Source organism: Ammospiza nelsoni, chromosome 24 (genome assembly GCF_027579445.1).
Source record: "Ammospiza nelsoni isolate bAmmNel1 chromosome 24, bAmmNel1.pri, whole genome shotgun sequence".
Lineage (NCBI taxonomy): Eukaryota > Metazoa > Chordata > Aves > Passeriformes > Passerellidae > Ammospiza > Ammospiza nelsoni.
The window spans coordinates 969,008-989,931 of record NC_080656.1 but is presented as its reverse complement, the minus strand read 5'-3'; the positions used below and the strand labels follow the sequence as shown (position 1 = coordinate 989,931).

At 50.5% G+C, this 20,924-nt stretch overlaps 1 protein-coding gene across 2 annotated transcripts in view; it reads right to left on the bottom strand.

Moving 5' to 3' along the window:
- ARHGAP32 (Rho GTPase activating protein 32) overlaps positions 1-20,924 on the bottom strand; it is a 153,132-nt gene that overhangs the window by 27,657 nt on the left and 104,551 nt on the right. For both annotated transcript variants that reach the window (XM_059488375.1, XM_059488374.1), the window contains one exon: positions 11,441-11,590. In XM_059488375.1, the coding sequence (XP_059344358.1) occupies positions 11,441-11,590 (150 nt within the window). The remainder of the gene's footprint in view (positions 1-11,440; positions 11,591-20,924) is intronic.

Here is a 20,924-nt window from a genome sequence, read left to right as displayed (position 1 = left end):
TCCAGACCTGAGTAACAGAAGGTTAAAGGCTGTTTTGAGCCACCAGCATAGAAACTGGAACAATCAGCATTCAGATAAAATGCAGGTGGAGAGGCTCAGCCCTGGGTGTCCAGGCTGCCTTTGGGAACAGCTGGGAAGGACAGGCAGGGGAAAAGCCAGCACAGGACACACACCCAGCACAGCACAAATGCTGCCACTGCAGCAGGATGAGCCCCTTTCTTGAAATTCTGTGCTCAGCCAAGACTGACAACTTCCAAATATCTGGAACTAGCCACATAAATCCCAACTCCCCTGCCATTAATGAGGAATTATGTAAAAACAGGGAATATCCCCTCTTTGAGAAATACGGTTGCTTTTACTCCAATAATTTCCTATTTTAACTCAATTTTAGAACCATTAAGGTTGGAAAAGACCTCTAAGATCATCAAGGCCATTTTCCAAAAAACTGTCCAAATATTTCCTTAAAAAAAAAAAGTAAAAACCCTGTAATATTTCAGCCTGTGACTTTTAAACTTCTCATTTCTGGAGCTCTTCCCTCCACCTTAGTTACACAAAGGTGTGAAGCAGCAGAGGAGAGAGATTAAGGACTTTCTCTTTATTGTGGCATGAGGAGTTGTGTGTCATCCAACATTGTACCTGCATGTGCCATTCCACAGGATCACTGACCTCACCAGCCCCTGCACATTCAGAAAAACATCCAGCTTTAAAGACTCTCTTGTCAGGACTCTTGTCTCACTCCTGAATCTCTGTCCTCATGGTTGAGCCACCAAGAGAAATACAAGACCAACCAAACAGAGACTTTCCTTCCTTTCCAAGGCGCTCAAGGCCATGTTGGATGGGGCTTGGAGCAACCTGGTCTAGTGGAAGGAGGCCTTGCCTTGCAGGTGTGACTGGGTGGGATTTGAGGTCCCTTCCAACCCAAACCAGCCTGGGATTCCATGATTCCTCTCTCCCTGGCCCTCATTCCCAGGCTGTGAGCCACACTGACGTTCTCCACGCTGGTGATGAGCTGTGTCAAGTCCAAGCTGCCCCAGAGCCTTGTGCCAGGCACACAGCTCTGAGCTGGAGTGGGACTTTTGCACTTGGCAGAGTGCAGCAACAGCAGAGCACAAGCCCTGAGCTGGATCCCTGAGCCAGCACTGGACTCTGCTTCCTCAGCTGAATTTCTTTTATGGCAGCTCAGGCAGGGCTGTGGAAAGCAAAGTGCAAAGTTCAGGCCTGGGGAACAGAAATCCCCTGGGCTGCAGCAGGCAGGGCAGGTCACCAGCCACGTCTGCCAGGTCCTGCAGATGAGCAACATTCCCCTGGCTGTGCCAGGACAGCCTGGAACCAGGGGATCCTCCCTGCCCACCACCCATGATGGGGATGCTGTACAGCCAACCCCTACTGCAGGCTGCACCCACCCACTTCCCAGGGTTTCATTGGTTTTAACACAAAAATCACAGAATCATTAAGCTGGAAAAGCCTCTAAGATTGAGTCCAACTGCTCTCCCAGCACTGCCATGGCTGAACCATGTCCCCAAGTGCCACAAGCCCAGAGCTTTTAAATCCCTGTGCAGCCTAAGCAGTTCCAATGCTTGACAGCTCCTTCAGTGAAGGAATTTTTCCTAATACCCAACAAGACACTGCTAATACTCAGATTTGGCCAGTGTGCTGGAGCTCTTTTGTTTAGACCAACTTCATTCCCTCCAATAAATTGAGGGGGGTGGAAGTTCTCCCCATGCTAAGAGTAGCAGGATAAGAGCACAAGCAATTCCTGTACTGACTGTGACATTTTTCCTCATGTTTGTTCCCCCCACAGCTGTAGTGTTTCGAAATGCAAATTAATTTTCAACTCTCAGCTGTCCTCAGGGTCACTCAAGCACAAAGAATCCTCTCCTCACAGCTGCAGGCAGGGCAAGGGAGAAGGGGAGAGACAAACTGGGTCTTTTTTAGCAGCCAAGGCTTGTGTTCCCTGCCCAGCAACTCCAAGGATGTCCCCCCAAACCAAGGATTCTCCACAGGGATCCCATGTACCCCTTTGTAATGCTGCCCCCATACCCAACAATCTCAAGTTCCAGCAACTCGGAGGGCAGATGGTGAAGCAACAACAGTGCCTGTTGTGGTTGGAAATTTGCCCAAAATAACTCGAAACTATTGGCCTTGAAAGTATCAACTTGTGTCCAGTTAGTTTGTGCAGCAGAGACACATCTGCAGCAAGGGGAGCTCTCTGCTCATCTCCAACTTGGGTCAACTGTTCCCTTTTTTCCCCAGGCTGCTGGATCTGCCTTTGATGTCACACAGACACACTCATTGCCACATCCAGGGGGACTTAGGCACCTAAAACACTCTTCACAAAACACAACTCAACATCAGAAATGTTCGGATTTGGGATGCAAACCCAACCCAAGGAACACAATAAATACAGGGGGAGCACACAGGTGAATTTTCTTAATTTCTACAGACATTCACAACTGGATGTCACTTGCCACTCTGTGCTGGCACTTGGATAAATACTACTTGATATTCATATCCCACTCCTAATCTCCCAAGTACCTCCTGGGTATTAGGAATTTACCTTGTGGCACCTTGGGGCAGACACAGGTTATTAGTTTGATTGTACAAGCCTGGAGATGGAATGGGAGATAACAAACGAGTTCCCCAAGGCCAAAATCTTGTGGCAGGGACAGGTCTGAGTTCCCAGCTCAGGGCCAGAACTCGGAGTACAGCTGTGACCACTGACTGCCCAGATCCTTTGGAGATTGATTTTGGATTAAAAAAAAATTACTCTAAATCAGGAAACACCAAAAGGAAACTGGTTTGGGCATGTTTGAAGCTGCCTGGTTTACACATACTGCCAATTCAATTAAAAAAAGGGACAGTCAGGACAGCAGGATGGAGGGAAAGGGATGGCTAGGATTACCTGGGATCCCAGAGGCTGTATAGCCACAGATGTCCCACACAATTCCTGCCCCAGAATGCAACTTTAAAACATTCTCCCCCTCATTTACACCGTGTGGACTGTGCACAACAGGGACTCAGGTGCAAGTGAAAATGCTGAGACAGGCCAGTGTTTCCTCAGTGCGTGACAGAAACTGTTTACAGGTACACAAATACTACTGAGGGAGGCAGAGCAGGAGGATTTCCAGTGTCCCCAGTTAGGTGGCCTTGTCAGGAAACAAGATCCACCCCTGATTTGTGAACTGCAGCTCTATAAATAAACAACCAAGCCCAGGTATCCAGGAGAGCATTACTGAAATTACTGGATGAGTAAGGATGCATTGTTTTTCCTGCTCACTTGAGAAGATACAATCCCCTTTTTTAAAAAACACCTGGAATAGGGTAGACAAGGTGAATCACCTTAGATATCCCCACCTGCAAGCATAACTAACAAAAAGGAGGCAGGGACTTCAAGGGATTTGCCAAAGTCACACAAGAAATGCCTCAGCAGAAAAGAGAATTGCAAACAAAAACTTCAGAACTCTGGCTTGTGTCCTAATCACAAACTGCTTCAGGCATATAAATACTTAAAAATAGAGACAGAAGGAAAACTGGGATAGCAGGATGCCAGAGCTGAACCTACTTGGAGGTTTGAAACTTTTCAGTTCACATCCAAACTTGTCAGCTTGGGTACTCTGAAAATACCTACTGTATTTTGGGCACAAAAATACCCCAGGGGCTCATTCCCAGAGTGAGCACATCTAACACCCCCCCAGCCTCATGCAGAGCCAACACTCCCTCCCGTGCTGGAATGGCTGTGCCCATGTCACCGTGCTGAGGGAAATGTCACATGCACGTCACACAACACCAACACTTCAATAAACCTTTGTACAGAACACGTTGTTACTGCCTGAACAAACCCACTGATGTGGCTGCAAGCATTCAAGGCACAACAATTCCAAACATACCTGGGAATCACAGGCCAGGCTGCTGGGCTGCCACAGAACTCCATGGAGTTGCAGGTAAAAACTGAGGGGCTATTTCACATGGAAGCTCTGCAAATATTCCAAAGCCTTTCTGAAGAGAAAACCTTGGAGCAAAGCCATCACAAGCAGGGATTGCACCTGGGGCATCAGAACACTGAATCCCAGACAGGTTTGGGTTGGAAGGGACCTTAAAGCTCCCTCAGTCCTATTCCTGCCATGGACAGGGACAGGGCAGTAACAGGGAATGGGATACATTCACTTTCCTGGAGTTAAAACAGCAAGAAAAACTGAAATTATTCAATCTGTAAGACTCCACTGTCCTGAATTCCCAATCAAGGCTTCCTTCAGGATGGCAAAGATCCCAAGCCAGCCAGGCAGCCTTTTATTGTAATTACAATTCTGAGCTGGTAAAAGGGGATCCTCACATCAGTACCAGGAGCCAAAGGGGTGACAGACTGCCAAACCTGTGCTTGAGCTAAGGGGAACCAGGCTTGCAGAGATCCCAGCCAAGAGGCTGCCAAGATCTCATTCCTTGTGTTTCTCTGCTCTGGTAACAGTTCCCTCTATACCCAATTCTGCCATAAATTCCTGTCAGAAGCAAATACATCACCCAGCAGCAGGGCAGGGGTGGCTCCAAGGGATGGATAGCTCCAGAGGACCCCAAACAAGCCATGATGTCAGCAGGAACCCCAAGGTGCTGCTATGGACATTTCTTTAAAGCACCTGAACCAGCACAGGAGAATGAAAGCATCCCTGGCAAACCCTTGCTGCCCCTGTGCAGCACATAAAGGGATGCAGATCCCCCATCTGCTGTTTCCTGCTATTCTCTTCCATGTTATTTTTTATTTAATTCTACCCACCTGTCCAAATTAGTTGTGAATAAATGTGAAGGGCTGCAAGAGCAGGAAGGACACAGAGCAAGATCAGGTGAGTTAGTGAACTTTGTCTCTTGTAGGCATTTACATCTTCAGCAGAAGTCAATGCCTCTTGCTGACCACACAGCACAGGCATTTTATAACAATTAAAAAATCATGCATAGATCCTTCACTATAGGAAACTTTGCAACTAAAAATTCCAGTTGTGAGTGCATCCTTTCCAGTGACGGAAGCTGATCATGTATAAATGTCAAATGCATAAAGAGGTACAAAAAAAGTCTTGTGCCATTAGCTTACAAAATCATCTGTGGCTACAGCTGGTGGCATGATGGATTATCTCTGGAGGTGGATCTGTGACACCACCTCACTCGGGGACACCAGGGCTGCCTTGTGCTTCAGTCCAATTGCTAAGGGAGAAAGGATCATTTCCAACAACTGACAGGAACACTTCAGGCTTGGAAGAACAAACGGTGTCTCCATGCTCTGCAGTACAAGCAACCCCAGCACATGAGCCCAGCAGTAGCTGAATAAAAAGTACAATGTAAAGTAACTCCTTGTGTGCAGCAGCTCAGGAGTCCCTCACCCACAGATGGCAAAGCGGCTTTTCCCTGGTGGGTGCTGACCCCTCCTGCTGGGTGCTGAGCCCCCCTGGCTGTGCTGAGCCCCCCCTGGCCTGTGCTGAGCCCCCCTGCCTGTGCTGAGCCCCCCCTGCCTGTGCTGAGCCCCCCCGGCTGTGCTGAGCCCCCCTGGCTGTGCTGGGTGCTGAGCCCCCCTGGCTGTGCTGAGCCCCCCTGCCTGTGCTGAGCCCCCCTGGCTGTGCTGAGCCCCCCCCCGGCTGTGCTGAGCCCCCCTGGCTGTGCTGAGCCCCCCTGCCTGTGCTGAGCCCCCCTGGCTGTGCTGAGCCCCCCCCCGGCTGTGCTGAGCCCCCCTTGGCTGTGCTGGGTGCTGAGCCCCCCTGGCTGTGCTGAGCCCCCCCTGGCTGTGCTGGGTGCTGAGCCCCCCTGGCCTGTGCTGAGCCCCCCTGGCTGTGCTGGGTGCTGAGCCCCCCCCCTGGCTGTGCTGCCCCATCCCACCCCCCAGAGCAGCCCCAGCCCTGCCTGGGCTCCCCAGGGCACCGTGGCTCCATCTGACCCCTTCAGGAACATGCCCAGCTCCCCCAGCCCTGCCTTTCCTGCAGCCCACCCCACGCTGCCCCTCAGTGCCACCCCTGTCACACCGCCAGGAGCTGTGGGGAGCTCCCTGGGCAAACACTCCAAGGCAGGAACCAGGGCATGGTGCAGCTGCTGCAATGCAGCACTCCAGCAGCTCCCACACTCCACAAACATCCTCTGCCAGCACAATCCTGCTAATTGGGGTCGGGCTAAATTTAAGTTCTATTTAGTTTCCTTAAAGAGAGAAAAACTTGAGGGGAAAAAAAAGAATATCTGCCTACAAAGGGAATAAGAACAAGGTCTCTTCAGGAGTCAGGAATTGGGGTGGATTTGCTGTATCTCACAGCTCCATAAAATTGTGACAGCACACAGAGAACGGCTTGAGCTGTGTCAGGGGAGGTTTGGGTTGGATACTAGGAAAAGTTTTTCCCCCAGAGGATGCTGGCACTGCCCAGGCTGCCCAGGGAATGGGCACGGCCCCGAGGCTGCCAGAGCTCCACGAGCCTTTGGAAGTGCTGCCAGGGATGGACAGGGTGGGATTGTTGGGGGTCTGGGCAGGGATGGGGGCTGGACCAGATGATCCTGTGGCTCCCTCCCAACTGGGAATGCCCCCTGAATTTGTAAAACAAACCAGCAAGGCAGGTGGCAAATGCACCAACTCAACTGGGAGCATTTCTGAGGGCAATGGAGAAACAGCACCTCCCTGCTGAGCCTGGTCTGCTGCCAAGAGACGCTTCCCAAGCCCAGCAGGAGCCAAGAGATGAGTAAGGCACTGCCTGGGATGCAGACAGGACCCTTCAGGCAGGCTCCATGGGGTGTATGGAGCTGACTGCAGAAATATTGTGCAAACCAACGTACTTGAAGGGAGCATTACCACAGGCTCTGCCAACAGAGAAGTCAAAAACCCCTCATATCAAAACTGGTTTTACTCCTGCAGGTCCCATCCCATCATTCAGTGCTGACATGTGACAAGAGAGAAGAAAAGGACACCCAGCTGAGACTTTCACTGGAAGCAACTCACCTATGCATACCCAGCCCCATGCCCAGGAGCCTTGTGACTCTCAATTCCTTCCTTCCCAAGCAGCTTGCAGCACAGATAATTTTGAAAAATAATCCTGTGATCTGCCCATGACTCAGAACCTCACCAAAGAGACTGGACAGCAATGCTTCCTTCCCTCCTTTCCCTTCCCTCCAAAGGCCTTTGGGGAAGGGCTGCTTGGCACCCCATGGAGCTGCAACCCCTACCCTGGAAGGGCTCCAGCACTGTTTGGACAGCTCAGAGTGTCAGCACAAACCACACTGGAACTGAAAAGCAAACACACCAAATCCAACCCGCAGGACACTGCCCAGCACTCAGCATAGCCCCCACCATTAATCACCAGAAACACAGGAGGGTTCAGGGTGCACTGTTCATCCCTCACACTTGTTAAATCCTCACCTCCCTCCCTGTAGCAGCTCTGTGTTCCTGCTCAGACCCACACAGGACACTCTGGGAAATGACAAGCTACGCCCTCCCAGGGCAGCAGCACTAGCAGCCTGCTGCTGCACTCCTGCCTTGCCCAGACACCCTTCCCTGGGGAGAAAGCTGGGCACAGACAGATCATATCCTGATCTTTAGAGCTGCAGGTTCTGTCCTGCCAGCCTGGGAGGCACCTCCCAGCACAGAGCATGGCTTCACCTTGGCACAGGCCCATCCCAAAAACTCCATGTCACAATGGCACACGAGGTTTGCATGAAGAGCCATAAAGGCCCACCTGGGTCAGCACCTGGCTCCTGGCAATGCCCAGGAGCTTTGGGAAAGGCAGGAGGAGGGAGCAAGTGACACTCAGTGCATTCCTGCAGCCCCATGCAGGGAACTGGCTCAGGGAACCTCTGAGCCCAGCACTGGTGCCTGGCTTACCCAGCCAAGCACACAGCCCTTCCCAGTGCCACATTCCCAGGCAAGTGACAAAAATCACTGATCCTCAGTGGGATTTTAGTCCTTTTCTGAGCTGTGGGGTGTTGCAGTGTGAGCTCATTGCCTGTTTTACTTCCCAGTCCCTTCCCAGGTGTGGCAATACCTCTCTCCCTTCCCCCTCCCCCGCTTGCTGAGTGAGTTCTGTCAATCAGTTTTAACATTCCAGCAAGGCCATCGTGTGGATGGTCAGGTTCAAAGGATGCCCCCAGGCCTGGGGTCATTGGCCTGTGTGTGTGTGTGTGTGTGTGTGTGTGTGTGTGTGTGTGTGTGTGTCCCTGGTCCCCTCCTCCTCCCACCTGCTTGGTGCTCACCTGTCCCTTCCCCTCCCCCTGTCCCTGGGCTTAAATTCAGCCAGGGCCATGTGCTCAGGATTCTGTTGGAGCTGTTACCAAGATTCAGGTGTCTGTGACCGTGGAATAAAACTCTGGATCAAACCCTCCATGGAATCCGTCTCCTTTTCCTCTTCACCCCCGCCTGAAGCCCTTCCACCTGAGGTAAAACTGAGTTTCTACAAGCCTGGGTTTGTTTCAGTGCCCAGCTGCAGCATCCAGCCAGCCAAAGGTGTCTCTGAGGTGAAACACCACAGCTGCTGCCTTTGGCCCAGCAGCAAGGGTCAGACGAGCCCAGGCACAATCTACCTGGTAATATTGGGGTCTTATTCCAATAGTGGGGTCTTCAGCCAGCAAGTGCAGGAAAGCTCCCAGCAGTGCAGTCACTGCCTCAGCTGCAGGCAGCTAGAATGCAGTGCCAGGAGCTGCCTGCAACACCCAGCTCAGATAAGCACAAAATGCTCTGCTAGGTCAGGACTCGGCAAGTGCAGCACGTGGAGCTTTGCAGGATGGCATCCCAGGGCTCCTGGTCCCCAACAGCAAACCAGGGCACATCCCTGCAGCACTTTCCTCCTGTGCATCCCATGCCAAATTTATCCTCCTCCTGACAGAGGCTCAGAGGATGCACAACGAGGGATTACTTGCTGAGCCCACAGAAAGACAAGGTACTGCAGTGAGTGAAACATCTCCACTGTGCTTGTAAATCCCCTCTGGGTACACAGCAAACACGTTCTTCTCCTCACTAAGCAACCTGAGCCAGCTGCCTCGGTGCAGGGTTTATTAAAAAAATGTTAGACTTATTGCAGGTTCTGTCCTTATCCCTTTTATTCTCTCATTCTGCTTCCCACTCACTAAAATTGAGCACAGTTTCAGAGATTCATGACTACAGAATTTAGGTTGCTCATGTTGTTTCTCAGCAAATTCTTGAAAATTTGTCATCTTCACAAAGCTGGTAACTAAGAAAACTCTTAGCATAACTCCAGTTTGCTTCAATATTGCATTTCTGAGGTGCACATGATGCCTTGTCACTCACTGCACTCACCAGGGACAGTGGCATTTGCTCCTTCAGCCCTGATAAATATTTTTGGAGATGGGACATTGATCCAACCAAACCTTCACCAGCTTAAACAAACCAATTAATGTATTGGGTTCTTCTTGTTCCTCCGAACTCCCATGTTCTAGGTTGTGATTCCAAATAATACCAGCAGGTACCACGCTCAGCCAGAGCATGCTCTGAGCTCCTGGAGAAAGCACTTGATATTCTGATTATGAGAAGCAGCTTTTTAAATTCACCTCAGGCCCCTTTGAGCAGGTCAGCACTGCAAGAGGCTCCACGACTGAGCCACAGTAATGCTACAGGAGGAGGGAATCTTAAAATGCTGTGCATGCACCAACCCAGAAATGTCTCCATGAGCCCCATCCCAGGATTACATCACTTGGAATACAGGTCAGGGAGCTGAATCACATGGAAAACAACAATCCTGCTGTGGGAAACGGAGTCATACCCCTGCTGGCAACAATCAAATTGGATCTGCTTCACTCCAGGGAGTTAGGAAAGGGTTATTAAAATGAGGCTGAAAGCAGCTGGTGACTCCTGAGCTGAGGGACCTCATTAGCAAAGCCCAGTCAGTGTCAGCCCAACGTGTGGGATGGTGAGGAGAGACCAGGACAAGGACAGAGTTCCCAGAGACTGCCAAACAAGAATCTCCAGTGGAATTCAAGCAGTTTAGTTCAGCTCAGGATGTGTCTTTGAATGCTAAATAACCCAGCTCTTAAGCCAGGGGAGCAGTCAGCACAGAGGGCAGGGAAAAGCTTTGGCCAGTGCTGACTTGTGCCTAAGGAGAACAGACAGGAGGAGGGCTGGGGTGAGAGGGAATCCCCTGCTGCCCATCAATGAGCTCACTCTCCTGGCATGGCTCCTGCCCTCCAGGAGTGCTCCCACAGCACACACACAGAGCCAGCTCCAGAGCCACCCAGTGCTGTGAGTTACCTACTCCTGATGCAGTTCCACATGGGTCAGTGTCTGCTCCTCACTCCAAACCATCTCTGGTGCTTTGCCAGCCCCAGTAAGGATCTCTGCTGGCTCCAATTGAGCCAATGAGCCTTGCCACAGTTCTGACTACATAAGGACAAGCACATGCTCTGCACCAGCTGGTAGTGAAACACTTCTATGTGAGGTGAGGGAGTGCACGTGTCTGTTACCAACCAAATCAGCTGGAAAAACAGCAAGAAATTACTCCCTGCCCTTTGCCAGCCCTTTTCCAAAAAGCATTTGGACGAACAAGAAGTCTGAAGACTCACTGAAAACAACTTTAACAGAGAAACTCCTTTCCTGCCCCACACATCCTGTCACTTCTCCCTCTGCCTGCACACAAAAGCTGGGAGACACCAGATGGACAACTCTGGCACAAGGGATCTGCTGCAAAGCCAACAGATCCCATCACTGCTTTCCTGATGGCCTTTACTCCTGGGCAAACCACCTACAGCCCACAGCTGCTCCAGGCTGCTTTCCCAAACATCCCTGGGTGTGGGCTCCCGATGGGAACAGCTGAGCCTGGGGCCCTGCGACAGCATCCCAGTGCTCTGGCTGCTCCTCAGCACTGCAGGACCCTGGGCTGGAGGTGGCACAGGGAAAGGGCAGGAAAGAACCCGTGAAATCTAAGCTCATCCCAGGAAGAGTAGTAACAATTGGGTAATTTTTTTCTTGGAATGGAGAGGTTTGCTCCTCTGCCTCCCTGAACTGTTGATGGGGAGGGAAAATGGACCCTGAACGGAGAGGAAAAGTCAGCTGTGAGGAAACACAATATCCAGTTAATTCCTGTAAATGCTGTGAAATCCAAGGAAAAGGCAAATGAAGGATTTACCCTGCAAATTGTGCTAGAATCATATAAAGGTATTGAGTTAAGAGAAGTGTAGGGGTTTAACATGCCTGTTAATCACTGACACTGACATACAAATAAAGCTTATATTCCTGGAAAAAAAAAAAAGAATTGAAGACTCAAAGAGGTTGAAAACCCATCTGCAGGAGCTGCAGCCACCTTCAGCACTTCCACACTGAACCATGGTGCTTCCCACGTCGAAGCACAACGTTTGCTTCTCATTAGCCTCAGTTTCTCATGCAGCCACGGATTTGTGTCACACATTTGTCCCCCAGCATGACCCTGAACAGCCACGGTCACCCTGAAAAACTCCCAACAGAGGAGGAGCTCAGGTTGTTTCTTACCATCATGGCCAGAGTTGAGCAGGTGCTCCCCCAGGTCACAGCCAAACACCCTTTCCTTGAGGATCCCCCGCTGTTTCAGTTTCTGTTTCGTTGGGCGCGACTTCATGAATGTCCGCAGGAAGGTGATGAGCTTCCCGTGCTTCTTGGACACTGCACAAGACAAGGGACAACAGCTCATTCCACACCTGGACACCACTGAGCAGACTCCTTCTACAGAGCATGTAAGAACTGGAATAGCATTAATATAAATTATTTACAGGAACAGATTTCCCAAGGTTTGACACTAAACAGACACCTGGCTTTTGTCCCAGCCCTGGCCAGTGCAGAGTTACCAGGAGCTGCAATGGAAGGACTCACACACAGACACACTCCTGCACAGCAGCTCCAGGCAGCAGCCACCTCAAGGGCTGATGGTGGGCAGCACCTGGGAGGGGCAATTTCATCTCTGGGAAAGGGAATGAGGCTCAGCTGAGAAATCTGGTAATCTCCTGTGCAAACCAGTGTGTAATCTACACACAGAAATCAAGCTTTGTGACTTGCTCTGGTCTGAGGCCCCTGCAGAGCAAAGGGCTGGCTATAACCTCTGAGGCTGAGCAGGCAGAACTCCCTGAGAGCCCAACCTGCCTTCCCAGTACACCAGGGCCTCACTGCCCCTGCACAGGGACCACCCAGAGCCTCAGCAGCTCCCTTCTCAAGTCATCACAAAATAAAAACAGACTCACATCACTGAGGTTGGAAAAACCCTCCACGGCTATCAAATCCAACCTGTGCTAAATCCCCACCCTGTCACCCTGCCCAGAGCACTGAGCACCACATCCAGGTGTCCCTTAGACACCTCCAGGGATGGGGACTCCAGCACCCAGCCCACTGAACAGGTCACAAAGGCAATTGAAGAGATGCAGTTTATCCTGTCCAGAATGAACACAAGCAGGGTCCAAAGAGAGGAGGATCTGGCTCAGGCAGGAGCTGCCTTCCAACCTCCTGCTGTGTCTCTCTGGGTTGTGCTGGGGAAACTCTGGTCCCTCTGCTAAAACCACGAGCTGAGGAGCTGAACCCAGTGCAAGGCAAAGCAGAGCAGGGGGTGACACAAGGACCTGGCCCTGGCAGGAGAGGCCGGGCTCAGGTTGAATGGGAGCAGAACAATGCCCTGGAATGTCAATGCTCCTCCAGAGGCCCTCGGAGCCTCCCCAACAAAGGTGCCATTGTGTACACGATTTAAAAGCAGTTTAATTCATCAGAAGAGCTCCACTGAAGGGAACAAACTGCTGGGTACAAAGGGCCGTGCATTGTGGGAGCCTTTGCAGCTCGGGAAGTTGTAAAGGCTCCTGCAGCAGCAGCTATCACCCTCCCCTGCTCCTCCCTCTCATCCCAGGCAGGAAAGACAAGAACCCTGTATTCCACCTGCATGAATACTGCACAAATACTGCAATCAAGGATCAGCAGAGTAACACCTTCCACAGCAGTGAAGATCCCTGGGGACAAAGGTTCATCCCTTCAGTGTCACCTCTGCTGCCTAATGAAATGTGAACTACAGAGAGCAGCTCTGAAACTGGAACTCAGCAAAGCAGAGATGGATGGGCACTGCTTCCCTCAGGGGTTCTTCAAGCAGGGAACATGAAAACCTTGTCCCAAGATCCTGGTTATACCACACAATGCTTCAGGATGCTTTAAGCCCTTCACACAGAGGAATATTTCTCCTTCCATTTTACCAGACATAGACACGGTTCCTCTGTTGAGATCTGTAATAAACCTGATATATGTATCTTTATATAATAAACTTGATTCCACTGACCTTAACAAATTTGCACTGATGTGAGGAAAGCAAACATCTCCTTCTGCACAAAGGCCCCTGCAGCAGTATAACACTGAACTGATCCTCAGCACCACCTGAACACCTGAAATCCCAAAACCCCCACCAAACCCCAGATCTGCATGCTCAGCAATCAAACCAAATTTATTTAACAACCACAGGAGCCTTGAGCATGACAAACTGTGGCTGTGGGGGCTTTAATTAAAGGAGTGTTTGCAGTTTGATGGGGTTTTTTAATTGCATGCAATAAAGGAACAGATTGTGCTGACATGCCAAACAAAGTTAGGATGGGGTTTGGTTGTATCCATCATCACAGGAAAATAAGGGCTCATTTATCACCTCCTATCGGCCCAGCTCAAGGATAAAGGGAGACAGGCTCATCCTGATTAGTGTGGAATTTCCAAGGTTAGCACCCTCGGGCTGCTGTGGTAACACCACTGGAGGTGAGAGACCTGAGACAGATGCTTTTACAGCAGGCAAACAGAGCACCTACTAATCCAAATAAAGCAATCATTAATATGTGTTTATTCACTTGAATCATTTCACACTCTGAGTACTATGTACCTTGCTTGACTTAATGAAAAATAAGCCCATCACAGAATGGATTTTAAGTGGAGAAAAATGCATCCAATTCTAGTCCTGAAGAAATTCTACTACTAATGCAGATCAACAAGCGACTTTTGGGTGTCAACTCAGCACTAAAACCAGAACAAAAACTGCAAAGGGTGCACTTCCATGGTCCAGAGATGTACTTGGCTTGGTATTGGCATCATTGACCAGAAAAGTGAGCAGAGTTTTTAAAACATAGTAAATCTGTTCTGCCTTTAAGGCACTCAGTGCAGGTTAGAATAATTGTCCTGCTTTCTGCACCATTAAGCAGACTCCCACAAACTCCCTGCCACACAGAAGTGCTGCAGCAGCCCAGGACTCTTGCGAGGGCAGGTTCAGCCACCAGAAATTCCCTTGTCCCCAGCCTGTGGAAGTGTTAGCACGGCTCCTTGGTCTGTAACAAGGCTGCTCTGCATCACTGCCTGCTCTGCAAGCCTCTCTGAGGCTGAGCCCAGCTCCCAGGGCTGTACCCACGCAGGAATGATTCACTCAGGCTTCTGCAGGGTGGGGGAGAACAAGAGAATGGCAAGAAAATCCAAGCAGTCATCTCCCTGCTGACAGGTTATTAAGGAGAAGGAAAGCAGGTAGGTGTGTGAGAGGGATGAGCTCTGCTCCCCCTGCAGCAGCAGCAAAGGTGGGATCCCCTCACCCTCAGGCATTGCTGACCCCGAAGCACCAGAGCATCCCCAGGGATTCGCTCCTGCTGCATCCTGCTCTAGGCGAGCACAGCACAGCACACCAGGCTCTGGACAAGCACCAGTGCCAAAAGCTGCCAGGAATGTTGCAGGATCTGTGTTTTCTGCTCCAAACACCCATGCAGGGCCTCACTGCCCCACAGGTGACAGTGACAGCAGCAGGCAGCAGTGCTCTTGCTGCAGCACCAGTACCTGCTCTGCACCCAGAACTGGTGACTGCAGGAGAACCAGGGAATCGAGGCACAGGGTTTAGACCTGAAATCAATCTTCAAGTGTTACAAACCAAGCAGATGTGGATAAAACAATTAACCCTTTCCTACTATTACTGTCCCTCCAATAAAGCAGGGACATGATAGAGCTGATCCACCCACAGCTTGAGTCTCCACACAAAGTGTTCACAGAAATAAATTTGGGAACCAGCATTAGTAACAGAAAATTTCAAATGCTTGCTGTGCTTTAAGTTACCAACTGAAAGCCAAACCAAACTAAACAAAAATTCCAACATTTATCCATATTATTTTCCACCTCAGACCTAACCACTACAAAACACAATGTTTACCAAGAAATGGAGACTTTCCTAGAAGGAGCAAGGGCTGCTTTCCTCAGAAAGGCAGATTTGGCTTAATACCCTGGCCTGAAGAAGCAAAGATAAATTCTCCATCCAGTGGAGAGTGCCTGGCTGCAAAAAGCCCTCAAATGAAACCCAATTGAAAAACCCCACCTGAGTCTGGACCACTTCTGAAGTTTTGCTGTCACAAATACATCAATTAGGAGCATACAAAAATCTCCCTTCCCTTTGCTGTCATAACTGTGCTGGCCAAAGCCTTTGCATGGTGGGGAGGAGGGGAAGGAAAAGGATTCCTTGTGCCAGGTAGTTCATTGTGGCTTTGGGAAGCTGCCCAGTACCTCCCCCAGGGACATTTATGGATCAGGCAGCGCTGTTGCTGTTTCACCACCAGCATTTGTGGTGCAAGCGAGGCCCCAAATCCCCCTGACACTGGTAAAAGCTATGAAATAACAACCTCTTCATTAAAACCAGGGCTCCTTCACCCTCAGGACATGCTTTCTGCAGCTTTACTGAAGAGCTGTGTCAGCCACCAGCTTCTCATCAGCTTCGTGCTCTTGGTCAGGACAACTCACCCCCCTGGAAGCCCACAGGGATCCATCCCTTGGCATTTGCTGAGGACTCCTGAGCCTTCCTCTGAGCTCAGCCCATGGTGCCACTGCTGGGTGTCCCCACACCATGAGCTCAGCCTATGGTGGCACTGCTGGGTGTCCCCACACCATGAGCTCAGCTCATGGTGGCACTGCTGGGTGTCCCCACACCTTTCCCTGAGGCTGAGCTGAGGCACTGCTGTGACCTGGATTAAGAATAATCTGCTGTTCCTGATGCTCTTAGGGGCAGAGTTGGGCCAGCCCAGGTGAGACAGCCCAGAACCAACCTGCTCTCCCTGGCCCTGATCCCTCCTGTGCCCCATGCATTCATTAGGGCGCAGTTATTTGGGATTCACAGCACAGGCCAACAAGACCACAAGTGATGTCTGGCCACACAATCCTTCCCAAGACCAATATTTAATCAGAATTGCCCAAAGTGCTGCCAACAGAAGGAAAGGTAGGATGGCAAAGAGCACTGTCTCCTTCTGATTCCTTGGCTTTGGATCATAGAGACCCAACAGGAAAAACCCCTTTAACAAACAAATAAATGCAGCCCTACTGTGTCCCCAGATTTGTTCTGCACAGCAAGAAAAGCCCCGTGGGACAACGGCTTGAGAACAAAACACAGCCCAGCCAAGCCTACAGCAGGACAGCATCTCTCAGCTGCCTCATCCTGCCCCTTCCCAAAGGCCAGGGGACATCCAGGCAAAGGTTACCCAGCAACAGATGCTAAACACAGAATCCCAGAGTGGTCTGGGGTGGAAAAGCTCATCTTGTCCCAAACTCCTGCCATGGGCAGGGACACCTCCCACCGGACCAGGTGGCTCCAGGCCCCATCCAGGGCAATGGCAACTTCCTCCAGGACACCCTCCCAAAATCCCTGCCTGTTCCCTGCAGCCTCATCAGCCCCTGCCAAGAGAGAACAAGCCCCTGTTTCACAAAGAGCACCTGTCCCACTCCCTGCTGGTAGCACTAATATTTGGGGTTTGACAAAACCCCCTTCCCAGGGTAATAGCACCACGTTTTCTGATGCAGGGTTAGCAAACTTGGACTCCAAGAGAATAATCTTGGAGGGTATTTGCTGACCCACATTCCCAGCACATGGGCAGCCTGTTTGTTTCTGCTATTGCCAGGAATTTTACAGGTCACAGCACCCAGCTGGCCCCTGCTGAGAGGAGAGCCTGGTGCTCAGACCAGAGCAACAACAACACGTGGCTGCAGAGCTCCACAGCAATCCCCAAACTGCACTGGCAGGCACAAAATCAAAGATGGACAAAGGTGTGGGAATGTCATAAAGAAAAGCATTACAAAACAAAAGTGAAATCCATCCCCTCTTAAAGGAGATTTACAGCAAACCAGGCAAAAATTTTTCTAGGCTATTAGTCCCTCCAGAGCCATTCTATTCTAAAATTAAACTGCTGCAGGGAGAGAAGGAGAAGCAACAGACTCTTCTGAAAAAAGAGCAGCACCAGGAATCAGGAGATGAGAAGCTGGGGTTGTTTTTGCCACACATTTTCTGTGCTCCTGATTCTGCACACTTGGGATCACACTGAAGGGTGGGAGCAGAGCAAGGCCAGCTGGGTCCCCACACAGCAGCCATCACCCCGACCCCTCCTGAAAACATCAGCCAATACACAATATCCATCCCCTTGCACTCAGAAAAACCCACTCTGCAGACCCACATCTCACTGAGAAGGGATGCCAAGCCAAGAACTGAGTCACATCTCCCAGTTCTCTGTCATGTTCCTTAGCAACAAGACATTTTCCTCCTTCCCTCCTGCCACAGCACATTCTATTTTGGAAGCTCATTTACACAGCCCTAAAACCCCCAGGCAGAATGTGGAACCACGCAGCACCAAGCACCATCCCTAAGTCCTTGAACAGGATGCTGGCTTTGAAGAAGGACCAACCAACACAGCAATAACCTCACTAATCTCTATACTGGGCTCCCTCAGCAGGCATAAAGATTTTCAAGAGATAATTTAAAATTCCATAGATATGAGAGTCTAAAAATATCTATCTCCAATAACTTTCATAAATATGTACTGACTGGTTTGCCATAAACAAGAGCAAAATAAATTGTGTTTTCTGATGCTGCAGCATTTCTCTCGTGCTAGGCTGCCATCAGTTAAGGCTGGGCTCTGAAGTGAAGCAATATGTTAAAGGTGATTAATTTCACTGTAATTTGATAAGAACCACTGAAATTAGCTAAGACAAGAACCAGCTAAGAATAAGGACAAATTTCCAACTACCAGGAGAGCCCCACACATATGGAGAGTAAAGTAGGTCATTGATAAGAGCTGGTGCTGTCTATTTATAAAGCCTGGTAATAAGGAAGCTGCATCTCTTGCATCTGCCCAGGCTCCTGCAGCCATCCTTTGGGCAGTGTCTGTGCAATGACCACAGCTCAACTCCAGCTCCTCCCCATTCGTGCCCACAGCAGCCCTCAGCTCAGGCTGGCTCCTCCTGGTCAGCACAGGAACATCTGGCAGCAGAGATCCACCAGCCTGGCAACTCACAATTCCACAATTCCTTCAGCCTCTGCTGCATCTGGCTCTGGTCACTCCTCTGCCAGAGACAGCACACTGCAAATCCAGAAGGTACCAGCATGGTGGCTGCTGTCATTGAACTGCAATCACATGGCTGTGGTGACATGCATGAGGATCATCCACAGTGTGAACTGCCTGGAGAAGTTTCTTTATGGCCATGAGAAATCACAGACATGAACAGGAGCTAATGTACAACAGCAAAACCTCCCTCCCTGCTCTTCTGCCACATGTTTTGAGTGTTTGTAATGGCTTAGGAATGATAACCACGAGGTTAGTCTGATGCAAAAGTCTATCACATATGTCTGATACCAAGAAATCTGTGCTAATTTCCAGCCTTAAGACATGACTGATCTTTGCACAGAATCTAAGACCATAAGGGAGCACTAAGATGATACCTGACCTCCTGAACAAACAGACCCAGGACATCTTCAAATGAATCCCTGAAGGACGGCACACCTGCCCCGGGGCAGTGGGACATGGCCAGGAGATATAAATCAGTTATTTAAGCAGCTGAAGGCTAATGGAGACATGAGAGAGGTTTCAAAGGTTCAAGGGCTGGAAAGGTCAATCTATTAATTCTATCAACAAGTTTAAATAGTATTTTGGAAAAAAACAACAGTGCTGACTAACAGAGTCCCAGTGATGATGCAGCAGGGACAGGCTAGGACAGGTGACTGGGGGAGGAAATAATGATGGATGGGGCTGTAGTGCAAAGGAAACCAGTTATTAGAGGCTCAGTCTGGAAAAGGAGTGGGAGCTGAAAACAAACTGATAGAGATTAAGCACACGTGGCAGAAGGGTCAGCAGCTCAGGTGACACTAAGAGGTCACAGGGCCAGCACCAAAACTGGGAGACAAGGGGGCAAATTGGGAAACATGGAGCTAGGAAAAAAAATATCCAGAGAGACACCTGAAATACCTTTTTTCTCTTTCATTCTAGCTAAATCTCTGCTCTAGCAGCAGAGCTAAATGCCATCCTTTTGCTTATCTCGCCTACCCTGGAGCCTGAGGATCCTTTAGAAAGGCTGCTCTGACTCAGGTAACCATCACAGGCAGAACTGAATACCAGATCTGCCCATCAGGGAGATGGTGTCAGCCTCCTACCCACATCCACTCTGGCATGTCAGGATCGTTTGATTTCACATGCCCAAGCTCCCACCACACCCAAAGATTTGAGATCTGACACCAAAATGTGCAACCCTATATTCCCACTGAAGAGGCTGTGACACTGTTACCTGAGGGTATCTCTGATACACAATTTGCATGGTTTGAAAAGAAACCCAATTTCAGAATGACCCCAAAGGTTATGCTGTGTGGCCCATGAAAGGTGGTTTTAGTTAAAGGAATTTCTGGAACCTCAGCTGGAGCAGCAGCATTAAGGGTGAGGTCATGAACACCAACAACCAGCAACCTGTGCTGGGTAACTCTGCAGACACTTGCAGCTCAGGGAGAAATGGAAAAACATTCAAGAGGCAAGATGTCACTTTGGCATTAGGTGACACCAGAACAGGGCCACGTCTGCCAGAAGCTTCTCCAACTCACCAGTCATCACCAACAGGAATGCGATCCACAGAGAGACAGTGATGGCAATGCCACACACTTCCTGCTGGAGCTGACTGGAGCTGCTGCTTATCCATACAGCTGGAACTGCCTAATGGACAACCCCAACCTCCCTTTAGGACAACCTAAACCAAACATTTCTTCTCCTGGCTTCAGCAGCCACGGCCTCAGAGAAGACAAGAGCTGACTGTTCCAAACTCGCACTCCTTGAAGGCAAAGTGCCTTTGCTGTGCCTAGTTCAGAGCCCAGCTGTGCTCCATGCAGCTCCTTCCCTGATTAAACACTTCCCAACAGCCCCGTGGAACTGCAGCTCGGCTGAGCCTCGCCCACGCAATCCCTGCAACTGGCAGCAGCACTGCAGGACATCTTCCAAAAACCTGCCAGAAAGCCAGGCTGACCCTGCATCACACCAAGCACTCTGGCACAGGCAGGCAGCCTGGAGCCTTCCCAGGCCACCCCAGCCCGAGTGTGGCACAGCCGGGCCGGGATCACCGCAGTGACGGCGGCACCGCGCGCCCCCAGCCCGCGCCGGTGGGAAAGGATCTGCCAGGAATCAACAACAACACAAGTGCAGCAATGAGGAGCTTGGCAGATGGAGCCCAATCCCACAGCGAGAGGGTGTTTGCTCTTATGCAAGGCCTTGGGAAGGAACAAACCCTTTGGATTCATGGTGAAGGGGCATGAGCGATCCCTCTGGGAACAGGAGGAGGCCCGGGTCAGGGCACACTGCCTCGCTGCTCCTGGTGCCCATGGCACAGCCTTTGCCTTGGGTACACTGTCCCAGTGTGGCAGCAACATCTCTGCTGCTCTCCCAGCCCCTTCCCAAAGGCTGCCTCTCTCATTTGCACGGGCCTGAGGGCAAGTGTTTGCAGCCTAGACCAGTTCCAAGCTGCCGTGACCTACCCTCCCCAGATCCATACTGCTCTGGTTCTTCTCCTGCTTACAGGCCTGACTTCCTAAACTGTTCATTCTTTCAATTAACCCCTGAGATGATTCTGCCTTTGGAAGTAAAGTTTCCACTCACCTGGAGTGGAAACAAAAAGAATCCTGAAGACCATGACCACAATTTTCATTCACATTACAGTCACCCTATACAGCACAAGAAGG